This window comes from Molothrus ater, chromosome 1 (genome assembly GCF_012460135.2).
Source record: "Molothrus ater isolate BHLD 08-10-18 breed brown headed cowbird chromosome 1, BPBGC_Mater_1.1, whole genome shotgun sequence".
Classification (NCBI taxonomy): domain Eukaryota; kingdom Metazoa; phylum Chordata; class Aves; order Passeriformes; family Icteridae; genus Molothrus; species Molothrus ater.
Window position 1 is genome coordinate 24,404,156 of NC_050478.2, and position 18,262 is coordinate 24,422,417.

General features: G+C 39.7%; 1 protein-coding gene across 4 annotated transcripts in view; it reads right to left on the reverse strand.

Annotated features, from left to right (window-relative positions):
* CALCR (calcitonin receptor) overlaps nt 1-18,262 on the reverse strand; it is a 161,009-nt gene that overhangs the window by 31,330 nt on the left and 111,417 nt on the right. For 3 of the 4 annotated variants that reach the window (XM_036400211.2, XM_036400235.2, XM_036400227.2), the window contains exons 5-8: nt 17,213-17,325; nt 13,018-13,109; nt 7,910-8,036; nt 5,025-5,072 (exon numbers count right to left, since the gene is read on the reverse strand). In XM_036400211.2, the coding sequence (XP_036256104.1) occupies nt 5,025-5,072; nt 7,910-8,036; nt 13,018-13,109; nt 17,213-17,325 (380 nt within the window). The remainder of the gene's footprint in view (nt 1-5,024; nt 5,073-7,909; nt 8,037-13,017; nt 13,110-17,212; nt 17,326-18,262) is intronic. The other variant, XM_036400219.2, reaches the window with a different exon arrangement.

Consider the following 18,262-nt stretch of genomic DNA (forward strand, 5'->3'; position numbering starts at 1 on the left):
ACAAGACAGTGCAACCTGCTGTTCATTTGGAGAGGATCTGCTGCCACCTTCTCCCAGTGGAGGGAGGCAATCCCTGACAGAAAGGGTTAAGAGCTCCTGCTATTCCAGGCACCTGTCCTCTACCATGACACCTGAGCAAGAGCTGCCAGGTACAGGAGGACAGGACAAGGCAGAGGTTACTCAAATCTGCATCCAGGCATGGCTGAGCTCTGGGCATTGAGCCCTGAGCCAGGGTAGTTTAAGTTTGCATGGAGTATATCTAACAGTCAAGTACACCTACCTTATGTTTGAGGTGTAAGATCTAGACCTACAAAAGCATTTCCTGGGGACTAGGTACACTGATGAAATGGATATATCCACTCATGATTCAGTTAAATGCTCCAGGAATTTTCTAATGATACAACTGGGATTTATGATACTAAATATAGACAACAAATTTGTCTCTCCTGTAATCAAAAGATAATGATAGAGATGATGGAGATTACAGTAAAAATTACCTTGTTCTAAAGGATATATCTAAAATAAGCTAGATGGATAGCACCCTGAATGTAACTTTGTCTATCTTTAGCTTGGGGTGACTAGGTCAGCTGTACATGTCTGCAAAACAGGTGTCCAAATGTAAGATGTGTCTGACCCTAAATGTTTACGAGTGTTTTAATTCTCTGGATGTACTCAGATGCTGCTCCAGGGTCTTTCCTGGGGTGACCTGCCGCTGGGTAGATCTGCCAACCCTTCAAAGGATGTTGGGCCAAGGGGATGCCAGAAAAGTCAGTCAATTGGGTATATGAAAGCACAAGCCACTCAGCAGTGAGATGGTGAGCAAAGGAGTTCAATTATCCAAACAACTGACCTATTATTGGCCAATAGCTCATTCTGCCAACTAAATTTAAAGGTCATGTGCATGACTAACCCAAGCTTCTTGATGTTTAACTCCTACTGAAAATCATTACTGTCATGACTGAAAGTCATTACTGTTTCTTCTTCCATACCCTCATTCCACATGTTTGACTGTCTCTGTAAAGGCACTTTGATGTTCTTTCTTTTTTTTTTTCTCTTCTGGTTCAGGCTACTTCTGTTTGGTCTTAGATACTTTCAAGAAGCACAGGGTTGCAGGGACATGGCTGAAAATGGGCAATTCTGCTGGTCTGCACAGCAGTCATTGAAGGGCACGTCTGACTTCATGGTATAGATGAGCAGGATGATGGTGTCCCTGGAGAGGAATGAGCACTGTGCATTTAATTCATCTGACCTGTTTTAGCCACCTGCTTTAGAGTGAGGTAAATTGTCTCAGATTGAGACACAGCTCTACAGGAAGCACTGCCATTTAATTAGACAAATCCCAGTGAGGAAAGTAGCTGTGGCAGCATGGTATCAGGGAGAGTATTGTGTTTTGGAAACATTATGGTACTGTCCCTCTGAGGGGAATTCTTTTTTGAAGAATACAAAGTTTTGAGGGATTTTGAAAAATATTTTTAGGCAATTCATACTCAAATTTCTCACATTTCAGTTTGACCCTTTTAAAGGCATACTGCAAGGAAAACTTGGAGAGACACCCTGAATGTTTCTAGATATGGTTGTTTTATATTCACAGAGAAATATCAACACCTGAGCTGCTTAAATGTTCTATGAATGTGGAAGGCCTTGTGTAAAACAGAAGTTCATTAGGGTATGCCATGTCCATGCAGTATAACACAGAATCCATCAAAAGGGAACTGTTAGCATCTGCACTTGTTGATCTGACATTTAAGGAGTGGCTACTTGACATTTTCTATGCCTAGGGACTAATGGCATATTATTATCTATTTAACTTCCAGTCTCAGACGCATTGGAGACAGTGCAATTGACAGAAACCCTTGGTTGCCCAGGTACTATCTCAAATTTTTACATCATCTTCACTTTGTCATCTCTCCTATCTATTAGGAAGATCAGAAGGAAAAATTAAAAAAGCCACAGAAAGGCATCTAAGTCAAACACAATTCCATACTGTGGAATACGAATAGCCTTTTGGAGACTGCTACAGCTCAGATCTGAGGGTAAAGTAAGCACACCTTCCTTGAGCAGCAGTTCTGGAGACACATCATGAATTTCAGCAAATCTGGAATGGATTCACTCATTTTGCATAAAGCAAAAGTGTGTGCTTTCCACAGTGGCTCAACAAAAAAATGACAGCAAGAACTGGGATGCTGCTGATTTTGGGAACAACTATGCTAAGAGTGCTCACTTCTCACTGCCACAATGGCAGAGCTTCAGGGTCCAGAGATGCTGCAGATGTGTAATGACCAGGCAGAATGACAGGTTAAATCTGACTTTTCACAGATATTTGCATCTCAACTTTGGACCTGTACTGCGTATTTGACTGCAGGTCTACCTCACCTGAGCAGAAAAGATGCGGAAGAAAACTTGGGAATGAGCTCTGGGATTTGATGCCTTCAGCTTCTGGGCATTTTGCATTACAAGGTTCTTTCTGGAAACACATTTCTGGAGGAAATGGTACTCAGGTTCCTAAATAAGAGGCCATACACAGGATCTGATAGAGTCTGAGTTATTTTGACATGAAAATCTTTGGATTGGGCTACATGAAAGCTATCATTTCTCCTTTTCTTTGTTGATGAGGGCACAGATAGATAGAGTAGGAATTTCCTTTCCCTGTGATTTCTGTGGTCACCCCTCTGCAGACACATGAACATTGGAACTGTGCTTGCTTGCATCTCGTGGACTCATCCACCACATCTGTGAACCTCAGCAATGTGATGTGGTGCTTTGTTCAATTCAGAAATTCTTCTTAGTGGGGATAACTTCTCTCTAACTTGCAACATTAGTGCCAAATCTTCCTCTTCTTACTCTCATTCTATTGATTTTACAAATGCCCAGGCTCTGTGTCACCTCTTGGTGGCTAAAATGGGTGCTGAGTATAAGTAATCTAATGGAAGCAGGATGGAGGAATAGATGTACTAAGATAAAAGACTTTAGAGAGGCTTTGACAGTGACAGAAAAGCTGTGGAAATAGTCACATGAAAAAAAGAATCAAATTATTTAACAAGAATGGCACCTCCTGAAGCCCTACCCCAAATACAATACATGAAACTACTCAGAAGATTGAAGTGCTCCTTTCCCTTGTGGATCTCCACCTTTGCTGTTTCCAGGGAGGTCTGCTCCATGAGGGGGACTGCTGGAACAACTAAGGAAAATAAGTCACATGGAGCAGCAGTTTTACCATTTGTCCTCACTGGTATAATTTATGAGCATCACATTTGATAAAAAATGTTTTAAATACTCCATTCTCTGCCAGGCTAGATCAGCAGAAAATGAAAGCAGGAAGAGGTGAGAAGATAACATTTGTCTGGTAAAAAATACCCAAATTGACATTTTTCCCAAAATTCTGCAAATCTTTGCTTTCTTATCTTACATTGCCTCTCTATTCCTTTGGGAGCAGGTGAATACCAATTTTGGAACCCTTTAAATCACAGTAACTATTCTTTTATACTTGTCATCTGTCCACACAGCTCGGTGTTTTGTTTCTTCAGTTTTGCTGTAATTGTGGTAGGAAGGAAAACCTAGCACAATTGGGAAGTTGTGGTTTTCACTTTAATTTGTAAATGGAGAGATTATTTATAGTGTTCTAGAGTCCACAAGAAAGTTAGAAATTTTAGTATTGCTACTACTATGGCCTTGCTTTAAAATTTTAATGTTAGTGGGCACCAGCCTTTGTGCTCTCTTGGTCTAACTAATAATGCTGAAAGCAGTAAGATGCTTAGAAGATCTTAGTGCTTAGAAGGCCTGCTTGTTCCAGGAGATGGGTTTTGGGCAGTATAGATAACCAAGTGCCCCTTGTCATCCCAGCTCATGCCCACAGTGTCAGCAAGCTTAGTGAAATGCTTGCAAAGGGAAGGGGACTATGTGCTCCTGCCAGAGACACTGAGCGCATGTTGCACCATCAGCTAGGGTGGTAAACTAGCTCAAGACCTTTAAAATGTATCTACATCTACACATGGAGGGAAAAACAGCCCCCATCCTCTCACCCCTCATGTTCAAGGGCTGAGTTAGTTACAGATGCTGCCAGAAGGAAATGAAATCATGCTGTGTGTAATTAAACAGAATTTAATGCTTTGGGTTCTTGCATACCAGGTCTGCTACTGAACCCACATAAGAGGGTGTACAGATTGTTTATACATTAAGGCCTAAAGAAGCTGTGTGGCAACGAGATGGGACTTGACAGTGGGATTGGAGTGTGCCTGAATGGATGCTGTGTCCTTACTCTCTGCCATGGCATGGCCAAACATGAGACCCCACACAGGGCTGCTAGGAACTACTAGGGGAGCACTGGCCCTTGCCATGGCCTCTATACAACTGCAATAGAAATACAAAATTTCCCACCATACAATGGCAGAAGCAAGGGTGAAACCACCACATAAAAGGTGAAGAGGTTACAGAAGAACCTGCAGAAAGAAGAGAACAGGTATTTCTACTAGAGTGTGAAATAGAAAAAAAATACAGTAAGATCTCTGAAATCCTTTGTGGAAGAAGTTCTAATGTCTGAGACAAATTACTAATTTGTGACCAAACTTATCCCCACCTAAAAGCATATTAATATGATGCCCATATTTATATGGAGCTGATGAATTGCTCAGTTTCTCATTGGCAGAGCTGCCCCTTCAGGCATTAGCTGTCGATTCCTTTTACTTCCATCAGTATGAGTATTAAAATGACTACTCTTGTGGAATACAGAAAATGAAAATTACAGATCTAATGTGTAAGACTGTATTGAGAGATTTGGCAGCAAGACTTTTATTTCTATTTAAAAGGTTTTATTGAAGAATATAATGTGCTGTCCACAGATCACCCTTCTGCTGTGGGTCAGTCTCATTTAGGAAGGTGATAGATGATATCTCTTCCTATGAATGCGGTTCCAGTAATAGCATAATTAATGCAGTTCCTAGCTCAGATAAAACAGTGAAAATTTTCAGTATATGTAAATAAGTGTTCATACACGTGTCCTATTTATTTTTGTTTAAATGTCTTTGAACCTTGTCCATTGCTTCTTCATTTCTTTCATGGCCACCTGGACTCAGATCCTTTTTTTCCATGGTTTCAGATCCAGATTAATCCGACAGAAAGAGAAACAGAGAGAGAGAAAATTGTATAACCAGAAAACATGAAGTAAATAAGCAAGTTAAGATTATTATAAAAGTGGCTTGACTTACCATTTTACATGAGCAGAATAATCATCAAAGGATTTAACTCTTAGCAGCAGTGTGAGGAGGATGTGGTACAGACTGTCCTCAAGTAAATGATGCTTTGGATTGTCTCATGTCATTTCTCCCTGGGTCACAGGGAGAATGGGGCTGTCTTGGAGTTAGGAAAGAATTTCCTCTCTTGCTCCTCCTGACTTTTCTCCTTGTTATTTAAGAGATTGTCCTTTCTTCTTTCAAAATTATATGGATTTGTTGATATCCTCATAAATTATGAATCACTGAAAGTATTTTCCCATGGCATTTCACGTTTAAAAACTATTGTGAAACTTTAGGTAGGAAAAAAAAGCAGGAACTATTGGAGTGGAAACACATTTATTATTTTGCAGAATAAATACCAGCAACTTCTTCTCACTATATGGCTGTTATCTGAGTGATATCCAGGACTGCTTGAAATTCAATCTACACATTTCAGTATTTCTGTATATACAAAGGGTGAGAGCCATACATTCAGGAATCTGTGAAGCTCCAAAGACATGCATGTAGAAAGTGAATAAGTGCAGCAAACTAGAGGAAGTCAGGAGCAGTAATCTTCAAATGGACTTATTAAGGCAAAGGGTGCAGTAGGAGTAGAAAAAACCCAAGCTCTAGAACTTTCATTTGCTCTGATAATAGGCATCAGCATAAAAATATTATGGGAATTTCTGGAAATTTTTTTTAGCATTTTAAACATAAATCCTCTAAGTTTTTATATACTCTGTATAGAGATTTTCTGTAATTTCATCATATGTTAAAAATGTGCTCCTGTCTGTTAGTTTTCTTTTCCCAATCACAAACCTAAAATTTTATTATGTTACTAAGGTAACAGAATACATTTTCTAGTAAGGCTGGGAGACTTTGAACATATTAGCAGGTCACCTCACCTCCTTTTTCTTTTTTTATTTGTTTTGTGGGAGGAAAATCTAGAATTTGAGGCAAGATCAAGCAGTGACTGTACCCTCATCCTGTACTTGATGGTGGGACAAAAATGAGAGACCCCAGATCTTCTGGTCCCAAGTTTTGTACCTTGTCTGTAGACAGCCTTTCACTCCTGGGTCAAAGACATGCAAATTTGGTTTGGAAGAAGAAACTGCAAAGCAATGGCTTTGTTCATCAAAACATCTACTTAGTCAATAACTGCAGCCAGTTCTGTTAACAGGACTGTTTGGGTCACTGTTTGGGTCATTTCCATGACTATATTGAGCATTTAGGCTCCTCTTCATATTCTGAGCAGGGACCTGAGAGCTGAGTGAGGTACATGAGCCTCTGCACCGCTTTGGGGCTCTGTGGCCTCCAAAGACAACCACTGGAGTCACTTTTATGCTGTTTGTGCCATAGTGATGGAGGCTGGGGACATCATCATGTGATGCTCAGTGGGCTGGAACCTGTTCTGTGGCTACGTGGCTCTATGGGAACCTCTGAGAGCTTTTTCATTGACTTCACTGGTGTTGAGATTTCACTTCCGGTAAAGATCAGGCCAAAAAACACTAGACAGTGCCTTTGTTAGTCAAATAGTTTTGTTAAACAATTGTTTTTTTATGAAATCTTAAAACACAAGACTCCTTCCCATGCCCTCAACAGTTTAAACAGTTCCAGAGAATTTATCTGTGCTGTCAGAAAGTATCATTCTTAACCCTGAGGTAATGATTTTACTTCAATTTAGGTGCCTGATATCACCTGCCAGCTTTTTATCTTCAAAAATCAAGTGTATTTTCATTCCACCTCTTGCACAGGCTATCTACACATGATGCTATGCAACGAGGAGAAACAAAATGTGTGATTTTTAAATTATTCTTCTGCTCTTCTATTTTTTAATCTCCAGATGGTTTCTGATGATGGTGATGTTCTGAAACTGGTGATGTCTTCTTTAGGCTATATATTTTCTGCTTTAATTAACTTACTTAATCAGCACACATTTGAGAGACACACATGTGATAAGATAATATCAGGTGCTAATACTTAATTCCTTTCATGAAATTAGAGGCAGATAAATGGTTGAATTATAATTGACTAATCTTATTAGACTACAAGCTGATTAGTGTTAAAATGAAACTTAGCACATTTTCATTAATTTCACATTGGCTGGGGCTGCTGTAAGGACTGAGCTCAATGTAATGGCTGGGTTAGGGAGCAAGATCAGAGCTGGATGACTGAGATCTGCTATATATATTTACCAGCTGAGGGGCTGGCACAATTTGTATCACTACCTAAGAGCTGTGAAGGTAGGTAACTAATGCTTTGATTTGCTGCCTCCCAAGTTAAAAAATGCAGCAAATAGACCTTTCTGTGTGTTGTATTGGAATAAGCTATCTCTCTTTCCATCCTGTCCCTCCCCAGTGTGTGCTTTGTGAAGAAGAACGAGTAGTCACCAAAGGCATCTATCACCTCAGGGGCTTTGATGGGAATCATCAGGTAGTTATTGCTGGGAGCATTGGAGGTCTGGCACATACTTGTATGGATGGGCTGGCTGGAGCAAGTCTGGGGCTTATACAAGGTTCAAAGATTTTTTATTGCTTGGTGAAGGATCTGAGCAATTTTGAGTGAAATTCTCAGAATCTGCACCCTCTGTGTGTGTTTTCCCAGATGGCTATCATTAGCTGAGGAATGGGAATTCTAGGTTTTGGCAGGGCCATAGTGATTTTACTTGGTGTTAGGATGGAGAGGAGTCATGCAGTACTTACAGGGTCCCTTTTTACAAGGCCTGGGTTAGGGACGACAGCAATGAGGTGGGCAATTGTAAACATGGAGTTCAGCACATAGGAAAAGAACAAATTCTTATGCAGTGTTATCCTTTGACAGCTGAGGCTCCTGAAAAATATGTAACACATGTCATAAATTAGTATTTTTCCTCTGATGTCACTTTAACAAGCTCTTTCTGGCAACAGTCTCTCAAGAATGTCCTTTGGCAAGGCATAATTGGAAAATACAAGCCTTGCATTGCGGCCATAACCTCTGAAAAATTTTTGGGTTTGTTTTTACACCTGTTTAGCACCACATGCTTTTTAGACCATATTCTAAAGACCAATCCAGCTACATTCTTAGCTCTTGATGCCTTTCCTTAATTCATGGTAATTGAGATATTAAGTGGTAAAGCAGAACCCTGAGAATTTTCGGATGTGCATGATGCAAGGAATGAATATCAGGAATACTGCTTTATAAGTAACTGTTCCCTGGAGACTCAATTTCTCAAATACTCAGATAAAAATTATTTTCTACTTCAGGAATTAGTAGTGAGACAGGATGGGAATTTGGGCAGGAATCTCCTTAAATTACAGGGGGATTTGGGTTGGTATCCTGCATATTTCTAACTCCAGCTGAGATCCCAAACCAGAGGAGGTTGTTTTCCTTCTCAGAAGGAGAAGAAATCTCTTTAAATCACTGGTTTTGAGGAAGGTAGGATTGATGCTATTGTGAGTAGCACAGTTTCACAAGAGAAGTTTTCAGAATTCTCATGAAACCAAATCATGACTGCAGATTCAGACTTGAACAATCTCCCATTTCTAATTCATACGCAAATCCTCATGTCACCTCCTCCTCCATCCCTGAGGCAGAGGAAAGGCCCCTGCAGCTCTCCATGCCCCAGAGTATAGCGCCAGGCTGACAGAGGGTGATGGCAGAAAGGCAGTCATGGAGCTGTTAGATAATGCTGTGCTGTCCAGTGATCACTGAGAGCAAGGTGGCAAAACTGCTGGGTAAATAACAGCTAAGAAATACTGCTGCCTTACTGGGGTAAGCTCAGCACTAGGAGTCTTTTGCAGTCTGGAATGGAGCACAGGCTGCGGCTTTCTTTTCCTCTGCATGTGAAGGCCACTGCAGAGTGCACTCTCTTCAAAAAGAGAGAGCTAATCTAGCCAGTTGAACTCTTTTCTACTTATTTGCCTTGCTTGCTTGATTTTTTTTCCCTTCTTTAGCCCCTTGGTCGACTGCCATTTGTTCTTTGTTTTCTTTATACCTACTTTCCAAGTCATTGCATGGAGTTCTACCTTTAGCTTGAGCTCATCTTTCTGGTTATGGTTATCAGCATCCAGCAATGCTTATCACTTCTTTAGACCTCCTTATTTATCAAGTCACCATCTTTGGTTCAGGATGTCTATGAGATGCATATTCTGGTGGTTAGGAATGAGAGTATGTCTATACACTTGGCCCTGATTTTATAGCCCTCCTTTAGCATCAGCTATTGGCAAACACTGAGCACCAGATACAGGGCTGGATTCATGAACTTTCAGTATGATTCACTGTAGGACACAATATTGGAAAAAACAGACCATTCTTTGGAGCTATTTTTGCTACACTATGTTCTTGTGCTTACTCCACCTGTATCTGTCCCCATCACAAATCTCACAAATCTAGTCTTGATATTCCTTTTCTGCTTCTAAGCTCGGGTTTCTTTCTCCTTTCTCTTATTTCTCCATCACAATAGATGATGTCTTCCTTTCTCCATCACAATACTTTGACTATGCCACTTAACCCCACTTTTTTGGGGACACTATAACATGCTTATCACTGTCTTTCTTTCACAGCCCTGGGAACAGGAATGGTGTGACATCAGTTCTGTTCCCAAGAAATAAAAAAATTCCTTATTACTGGGAACAATCATCAGCTCCTGGCCACAGAAATGCAGACCCTTGTCTCTTGAGGTGCCTTTCTATGTGGTTTCTGGTACAGGGAGTCTTTTGTGATAATCTCAGCCAGGTAGGTGTGTCTTAACTCCCATTCCTGTCCTTCCTCACTGCTCTACTTGACTTTTGGCGGTTTTATTCATTTATTCAATTGGACTGTCCTTCAGTACTTGTTGTCTTTGTGTGCTGCCCAGACTTCTTTCCCTGCCTGCCTTCCTCTCTTAGTTTTATTTTCTCCTCCTTTTTCCCCAGCATTCCCCTTTTTCCTTGATTACAGCTCTCATGTTAAAGATCCACCTGCAGCATTAGTGTTTATTTCCATACCCTCACTTTCTAATTTGACCTTCAGTGTTTGCCATCATGATGGCATCAACACTTGCCTGACTTGGTCCACACCAAGAGGAGAAAGTGGAACCAAACCCTTGCTGGTTTTGATAATCCTTTGCAATCTTCTCTTTCTCTGACCCGTTTTAGCTCTCTTCCTGGCCCTTTTTGTGTTATTAATCATTCCTTTGTGATGTTTTTGGAGGCTCCTTGGCATTGTCCCCACCATCTTTCTGTATTGTCCTGTGCTTCACTCTTGGGCACATGGTGTGACTCTTGGGAATGGTGCTATGCAGGGCCAGGAGTTAGAATTGGTGATCCTTGAGGGTCCCTTCCAACCCAACTTATTCTGTGATTCTGTGTGATACTGATTCTGATAAATCAGTATGCAAGAAGGCATAACTAAGCTGGTTATCTGTGTCTAAAACTCGTGAGCTTTTTGTGTCTCCCAGCCTCTATCCATTGTCTCTTTAGAGTGTCAGTCTCCTATGTTTTCTTGTCTCCCCTGTGACAGAATCACATTGATTCTGTCTTCTACATTTCCTTTTTCAGACAGATTCTCTTACCTAGTCACAGTCACCCTTACTTTAGTCATGCTATCTCTACTTCCCTATTACAATTAGAATGTTTTCCTCATAGACCTGCTTTGTGAATCTGTCATTTTTCTCATGTATAAATACTGAGAATATTGATTTTCATGCCTAGAAACTTATTTTCCTCTCCTCCCCAAATGTTTAGGTGTCAAATTATTTTCATCTGTACCATGTACCATTTGTACCATTTATATCAAATTATTTGTACCATGTCCTCCCTTGCCCCTGAGGAAAACTCCTCAAAAATTTCACAAAATGTTCTTCCATCCATTACCCCTCAACTCCTTTTAAAAGCCTTGGCAGCAATTAGACTGCCGGTGCATTCATAACACACCATCTCTTATTCTGGCAAATATAAATTTGTTTTACTCCCCATCTGTCTTTATACAAATGTCTTTGTTTTAAGAATTCAATTGGAAGTGATTTGGAGGTAGGAGTACCTCTTTATTTTGTGTTTTATTTAATAAGATACTGGGGTCTCACTCTGCAAGTATAGTAATCGTACAATAAGGTGACAATACATGAATCTGTTAGACACTCTATTTATACTTTCTCCTGTTATGAGTTAGCATTGCTTAGTGATGCTCATCACTGCTGATTCACTATTCCCTTCTGAAAGTACTTCAACATCTGTGTTACCAGATCATTATGAATCTTGATACTCAAAAGTGAACTGAAAATAAATATCTGCCAGAGAAAACTTATATGTGGGAAACTGCAATCTGTGCAAACTGCCTCTAAAGTCAAAGGCTATTATGCAGTCCTGAAATCATCTCTTGCTATGTGATGGACTGTCTGATTGACAGCTTCCCTTCAGTTGAAGGTCAAATAATCTATTGCTGTCATAGCCAGATGATAGAAAACAGCTGAAGGTTACATGAGCTCTGCTCGCACATACCTTCATTCTCACTTTCCTATGGTGTAGTTTGGTTTTCTCTTTGACTTCCCATTATGAAGAACTTTGGTTTAATTCCTTTCTCTCTTCTCCCTGTAACCTTTGTGTCATGGCTTAGTCATGGAGGGGAAGGAGAAGCGGAGGAGGGAAGAGAGGAGGAGGTGTTTTAGTGTCTGGTAGGCTGCTGCAAAGACCAGTCTTTCAGTGCAGCCTGGGACCAGTCAAGATTATGTGTTGCTCATGACTCAGAGCTCAGAGTGAGTCAGACAGGCTGACCCTGCCTTGCTTGCTGCAAGGAGTCACCTTGCTGGTCCATTTAGCATACCTAATTTGACCAGATCCCGTCTTTATTGTCTCAAAGAACTCAAACCAGGATATGGGATTCCAAATAAGATAAAACTGTGCTCTTTCCAGTTTTCTCAAAGCATTACTGTGGCTATGGTTTTGTGCTATTTATCAGCTTTGATGGGAAGGGAATGCATCAGTTCATTTAGCAGAGTTTCTAGCTATCTCTGTAGCTGATTAAGATGCTTTCTCATAGACACTCTTTGGAAATTACCAGAATTCACAGCCTGTATTTGGATCCACCTATTTGGTGTTTGCAATCTTACAGGATCTTATAATCTATGAAAAGTCCAACCATTTAATTTTCCTGTGTTTCCTAGTCTTATTCTTGGTGGTGGTGATGTTGTGGACTTGATCTTTTACTACTCTTCCTGTTTGGCAGTTGAGGCAGAGGCATCTAATTGACAGTGGACAGGTTCACAAAAGAACAAGATTGAAACGCTCTAGTTAAGCTCCCATACAGTAGCTATAGTACTTCAGGTGAATATCAGTCTCCTTTAAAATTCTGAAACAGCAGCATCCTCTTTTTCTTTCAATGAGGATAACAGTCTGCACTCTAGTGCCAGGTTCACTATTAGGGCTGCATCCTGTAAGCACCTACTCAGCTCAATAGCTCAGTCCTTCAGCCTCAGATGCAGGTAGTCCTGCTCTTCAGGAGCTTGGAGCTCCCACTCACTGCCCCATGCCCCAGTCATAGCACTTGGCAAGCTCTGGACATGTTCCTGAGGAGCATAAGGCAATAGGTAAATGAGAGGCCTTACTGCATCCCCAGTTGCACCATTTCCCCATGGGCTGCACTTTTCACACCAGTCCTGACAAACACAACAACATGGTCTACACTCCACTGGGAGAGGTCCCATTGGTGAGAGGAGCCTGTGCTCAGACTTCTTTATCAGGATTGTATAAAAAGACACTCAGAAGAGCTGCTTCTCACTGCCATGACAACTTCCAAGATTTCCTTTGGTTGAGATGCCTCAGGGAAAGAAGAGAGAGTGTCTGTAAGAAGCACTTACTTGAAATAGAAGAAAATTGCCAAGGAAATCAACAGGGATGTTATAGACAAAGCATGACCAACGATTGCCATATAGTAAAGTATGAACGCCATCTGCAATTTAACAAAAAGAAAAGGCAAGCATGAACAATTTGCAGGCACTTCATTTGTTTTCTCATTAAGGAAGAATCTACAAAATCAACCTCCCATTTTTTATTTATTTTTCTTTCAAATATTCTTTTTCTATATATATTTAATATCAGCAATCTATTAAATAGCATGACTCATGATCTAAAGATAAATTTTTCTTACATATGCAGATCTATTCCTGATATATTGAAGTAACTGGTGAGATCCCTGCTCACACTGTGTCACTAACTTTCCCAAGCTCTAGGATAGTGCAGCAGACGTCATACATTTAGATTTTTAATGTGCCTGTGACAAGTTTTCACACATATGCAAAAAAAAAAATAAATTCAATAAAAGACATTGCTGCTGGACTGGTAGAAAACTTTTATGGGGTCAAAACAGCTTAAACAACAGCAATCAAAACCTTAATGGTCACTTTAGGAGATGAGTCAGTATTTAACTACCCTCAGGACTCATATTAGGGCTGAGTTTTTGTTTAATGTATTTGTCAATGAGCTGGTTCAAAAAAAACTTCTAAATTTCCAGGTGATACTTCCAGATAATAGTGATGTACTCACAAAGGGCCTCATTTAACTGAGGGCACAAGAAGATATCTTATGAGCTTTAATACCGCTTTAATACGGCTAATAGACCTAGGGCAAGTGGTCTAAATCCTGTCTACGCAATGCTTAACTTAGGATTGGAAACCAAAATCAGGAAGGAGATCTTGGAGTCATCCAGGCCAATTCTCTGAATCATTACATTACTGTCTAATGGTAGCCAAAAAGCCAGCAAAATAATGATTACAACACAAAAAGATACTGAGGGTAGAACAACAACATATGTTTGAAACTTACAGCACTAACCTTAAATTTGTGTGTGCTTCTAGTCCTCATAACCCACGAACACAGAAGAGCAAGGAAAGGTGTAAAAAGGCAACTAAAATATCTGGGGTTGAGTTTCTGTGGTAACAAAGGCTGGGATTCTCCTTTTTGGAGAGGAAAAATCAGAGGGGGCTTATGACCAAGGCCTTCAGAGTCATGAAAGCAGCAGCTGAGGTGACCATTATCCTCAATGCACACCACACAACAACAGCACATTCTGAGACAAATTCTGGTTCACATTAGTGTGAAATCTTGGTATGGGCAACTCAGTGCTCTGACAGTGCTGTGACTCCAGTACCCATGGACAGATAACTGGGCTTTCACTAAGGGACTTCTAAGAGAGGCTGATCCATATTTTTTATGCCAGTTGTAAAATAAAATTGCAGGACAGCACCTGGGCATCCAAATGTTGAGGTATTTAAATGTCACACTTTGGTCTCAGCCAAGCTCTTAAGCATCAGCCATCTGTCAGAGAAGTGAGTGAAGAAGGCAAAACGCCATGCCAGGCTTCACCACTGCTCCTTTCTGAAAGCAAGAACATGGCAGCAGCCCATCCAGAAAAAAAGACTGTAAGTCTTAGTTCCTCTGCTGGGTTTATTCTCTTTTCAGCTCTATTTCATTAATTTTTCTTTTGCTATGCATGAGCAATTTTCCTCTTCTTAGTGATTAGATGAATTGCTTTTTGTAGCCTGAAGTTTTGACACTCACATCTTTTTGGTGTTTCCAAGTAATTTTAAACTTTCCCTTGAGAACAAATATGAAAACAATTTAGAAAGCAAAGCCATTCCTCTTAGTAAAGGTGCATACCTTATGTAATTTGGTCTCAAGACATTTTACAACTTTCAAATAAGTTTCTGCATTCATTTATCTAGGTGGTGGTGGCCTGATTCAAATTTAAACCAGAGTCACATTTACACTGATTTGACCATGCAGAAGAGACATGATCTGAGTGTAAACACAATTCACCAAGTTGTGGAAAACTGTTCATATTTACTGAAAATACTAGGTCTCCTAGTTCTCCTTCACAAAGACTAACCACTGCATTGTTAGTGAGCACAAATGCTTGATAACCTGTTCTGAGAGCACCAGCAATCCCAGAGAGGACAGGCGTGAGTGTGGAGAAGATGAGACAACTTTCTCCAATGCAGAGTAGTGGGGGAAGCTTACCTGTGTACATGTGACATTTGTTCCACTTCATACTACAATGATTGCTGTGTTTTTTAATGACATTAAATGGATATATTTTTAAAGCCTGAACTTAATTTACAGGTGACCTGTTCAAAAATATATTTTTCTACCTATCTTTTATACAACCTATAGCCTGAAATATCTAGAAGTAAGAAAGATCTCCAGATAGTTACATGTAAGTTTATGTACACCCTGGAGGATTCTTGGTTATTCAATCTATTGAAATTTCTGTTCTCAGGTGCTAAAGTAACTGTATATCTGGGACTCAGCAACTGCTTTTTTATTGCATCCTGCAAATTTACTATGCCAAATGCTTAAAAAGCCTTAAAATATAACAATGATGGCAGATCAAAATGGACTGAAATGTCAGCTAACAAAGAATACATATACCATTACATTTTTAAGAGCTGGCTATAATTTTTTTTTCCAATGATCTGTCTCAAAAGTATAGCATGTTGATATTTTCAGTTAACTTCAAACAAATAATGAACACTTTTACTAATTTTTCCATTCCTTGACGCATAAGACTTATATAACATGATGATCCATTACAATTTTTGTTTGTTCAGATTTTTTAACCTGGATTTAGAAAACTTAAATGTTCTTCCTTGTTCCTCTAGATTTCTTCACTTGAGGGAAGAGAATTCTCTGAGTAATACCTTTGACTCTGTAAAGTGAGTATATTATATGTAGGTAAGTGGAAATAGTCTACAAATGAAGCACATTTCTGTTTACTGAAGACTTAGTTTAAAGGTCATAATCTAACTTGGCATTTCTGTAAGAATAGATTCTTTCTTCATTTTCCACAACTTTTCATTTCGGAAAAATCATGATTTGCATACAATTTCCCTTTTTATTCTATCTGTTCTCTGCATGAATGATGTTCAAAATTCTTCTTCTGGAAGGCATGGATAATAGGTAACAGAACCACATTTTTTGCCTCCTTACATGTGCCAACATCTGGAAAAATTATATATTTATGGTGCTTCAACGTAATACCTCTGTAAGCTCATATTGTTACTATTATTCTGGCCTTGTCACATAGATGAGCCTCATTTTGCCATGATGGTTTGTCATGCTGCAAAAACTCTTAGAATTCACCTCCTGCCTAGCCCAACAGACTTTTCCAAGGCCTTTTGGGCTGAGTTACCTGCATACTTCTTTTTGGCTGTATAAGAAGAGGTCCTCCAACACAAACCCCAAATCAAATCAGTTCTTGAATATTTTCCTTCCACTGTTCCAAATAGTCACAAATTATTCTGTCACAAATCTGTAATCAGATTTTCCTGGACCTCCACTTGCATTTGAGAAATACATTTATTTTTATGAGCTTCCCTAACTTAATTTTTTTAAAGTTTTTCTCAGATTTCTCTCTCCTTATTTCTTTTAGTGCTTTTATATTTAGTTCTTCTCTTTCAGTTTAGCACCTTGATTTTGGAAATATTGATTCATTAATAATTAAACACTTTATTCTTTATTGTAAATACTCTGAATTACTTCAGTAAAAGTAAAAGTTAAATGTGTTCATGCTTGTAAGATTTTCTGGATTAATGGTACCTTCATAAATATTTTTTTCAAAGAGTGTGAGTACAGGGTAATATTCTTTGCTTAAGAAAAATAATTTTGACTTACATTAATATTACTAGCCCTGCATAGAAGACATCAACATCTTGGGATATTATTGTTACAGAAAGCAAAATTGAGACTCTAAAAGATTATTTTATAACTGTTGGTCAATCAGGGAAAATCACAGGAATTAAAAATGCATCTGAAAAAATACTGTAGAACTTGTCATATGAATTACCACTAAATTATCCACCCCATAGCAAACCAATATTGAGGTTTGAGCACTCATTAAAGAATTTGGATAAGCTGAAATCACAACAACAATGTTATTTAAGTCTTATGCAATATATAAAGCTAAGATAGGGCTATTCTAGTCTCTTTCACATGTATTATTGCTAGCCCAGCCCAAAATATTGCCAAACAACCACTGCCTCTTTAAGTTCAGCATACCTTCAATTTTTCAGAGGTGAAAGAGTTGCACAGGGTGTAGTTGGACCAAGTTCGGTTGCTCTCAGGATGGCGGAACCAATTTCCAGTTTCATCACAATATTTTGAGGCCCTCTCTGATGATAAATTGCAATAATAGTTATTTTAATATATGTGTAGTATGAATTAAAAAACCATCTAAAATGATTTCTTTGTTTGGGAATAAAATGTCTGCATAATAAAATCCAAATTATTTTCAAAATGTGTAATTAATATCATTAATACATATCATTAATACATCTTGCTGTTTTGTTGGGGTTTTTTTGAGACTCATCTGGTGGTAAACTTGTTTAGCTGTCTCCTTTTTGACTGCACCCACTAGGGTGTATATGTCAGCCTTCATTCAGACACAATATTTAGCTGATAATAATCCATTTAAAGAGGCTGTTGACAGCAGTTTATGGAAGAGAAAATAACCACAGGTGCTGATGCCTGAAGGAAGTGCTCAGGGTGCCAAGTATCAGGGTTAAACGAGTTAAAAATATTGCATAGATAAGGGCAGTGGGTAATGTATAAACCAGAGCCCTGGGCTCTCTTTGTGCAGAGGAGTGGAAAAGTCTCTCCCAGACTCCCCACTGGTGGAATTCTGACATGCAGAGCAGGAGCATTGCTTGCTCTCCTCAGAGTCTGCACAGCATGCAGGCACAGAGACAAGCAGCCTCACAAACGTTTTGGCACTGATCCCACATGTCCAGTTTAATTTAAGATGGCTGCAGAGCTCTCTGTTTCAATAATCTGACATGTCTTTGGCCTCTACACAGGTGTGTCTGGTGCTGGCTCCTTCGCCACAGGTGGCTCTGGCGTCCTTCCTGACAGGCGTGCCATATGGATGGTGCTCCAGGCTCGTGCTCCTCTGCACACCCTTTTGCTGTGGTGGGAGACAATGGGGCTTCAGCAGGGCACAGCTCTGTGGGGTGCCTGGAGCTGCAGGCGTGTGCTGTGTCTGTGTCCCCCTGTCAGGCTCACACTCTGGCTGGGGACACCCTGGATGCTGAGGTGCAGACGCGCCCTCCT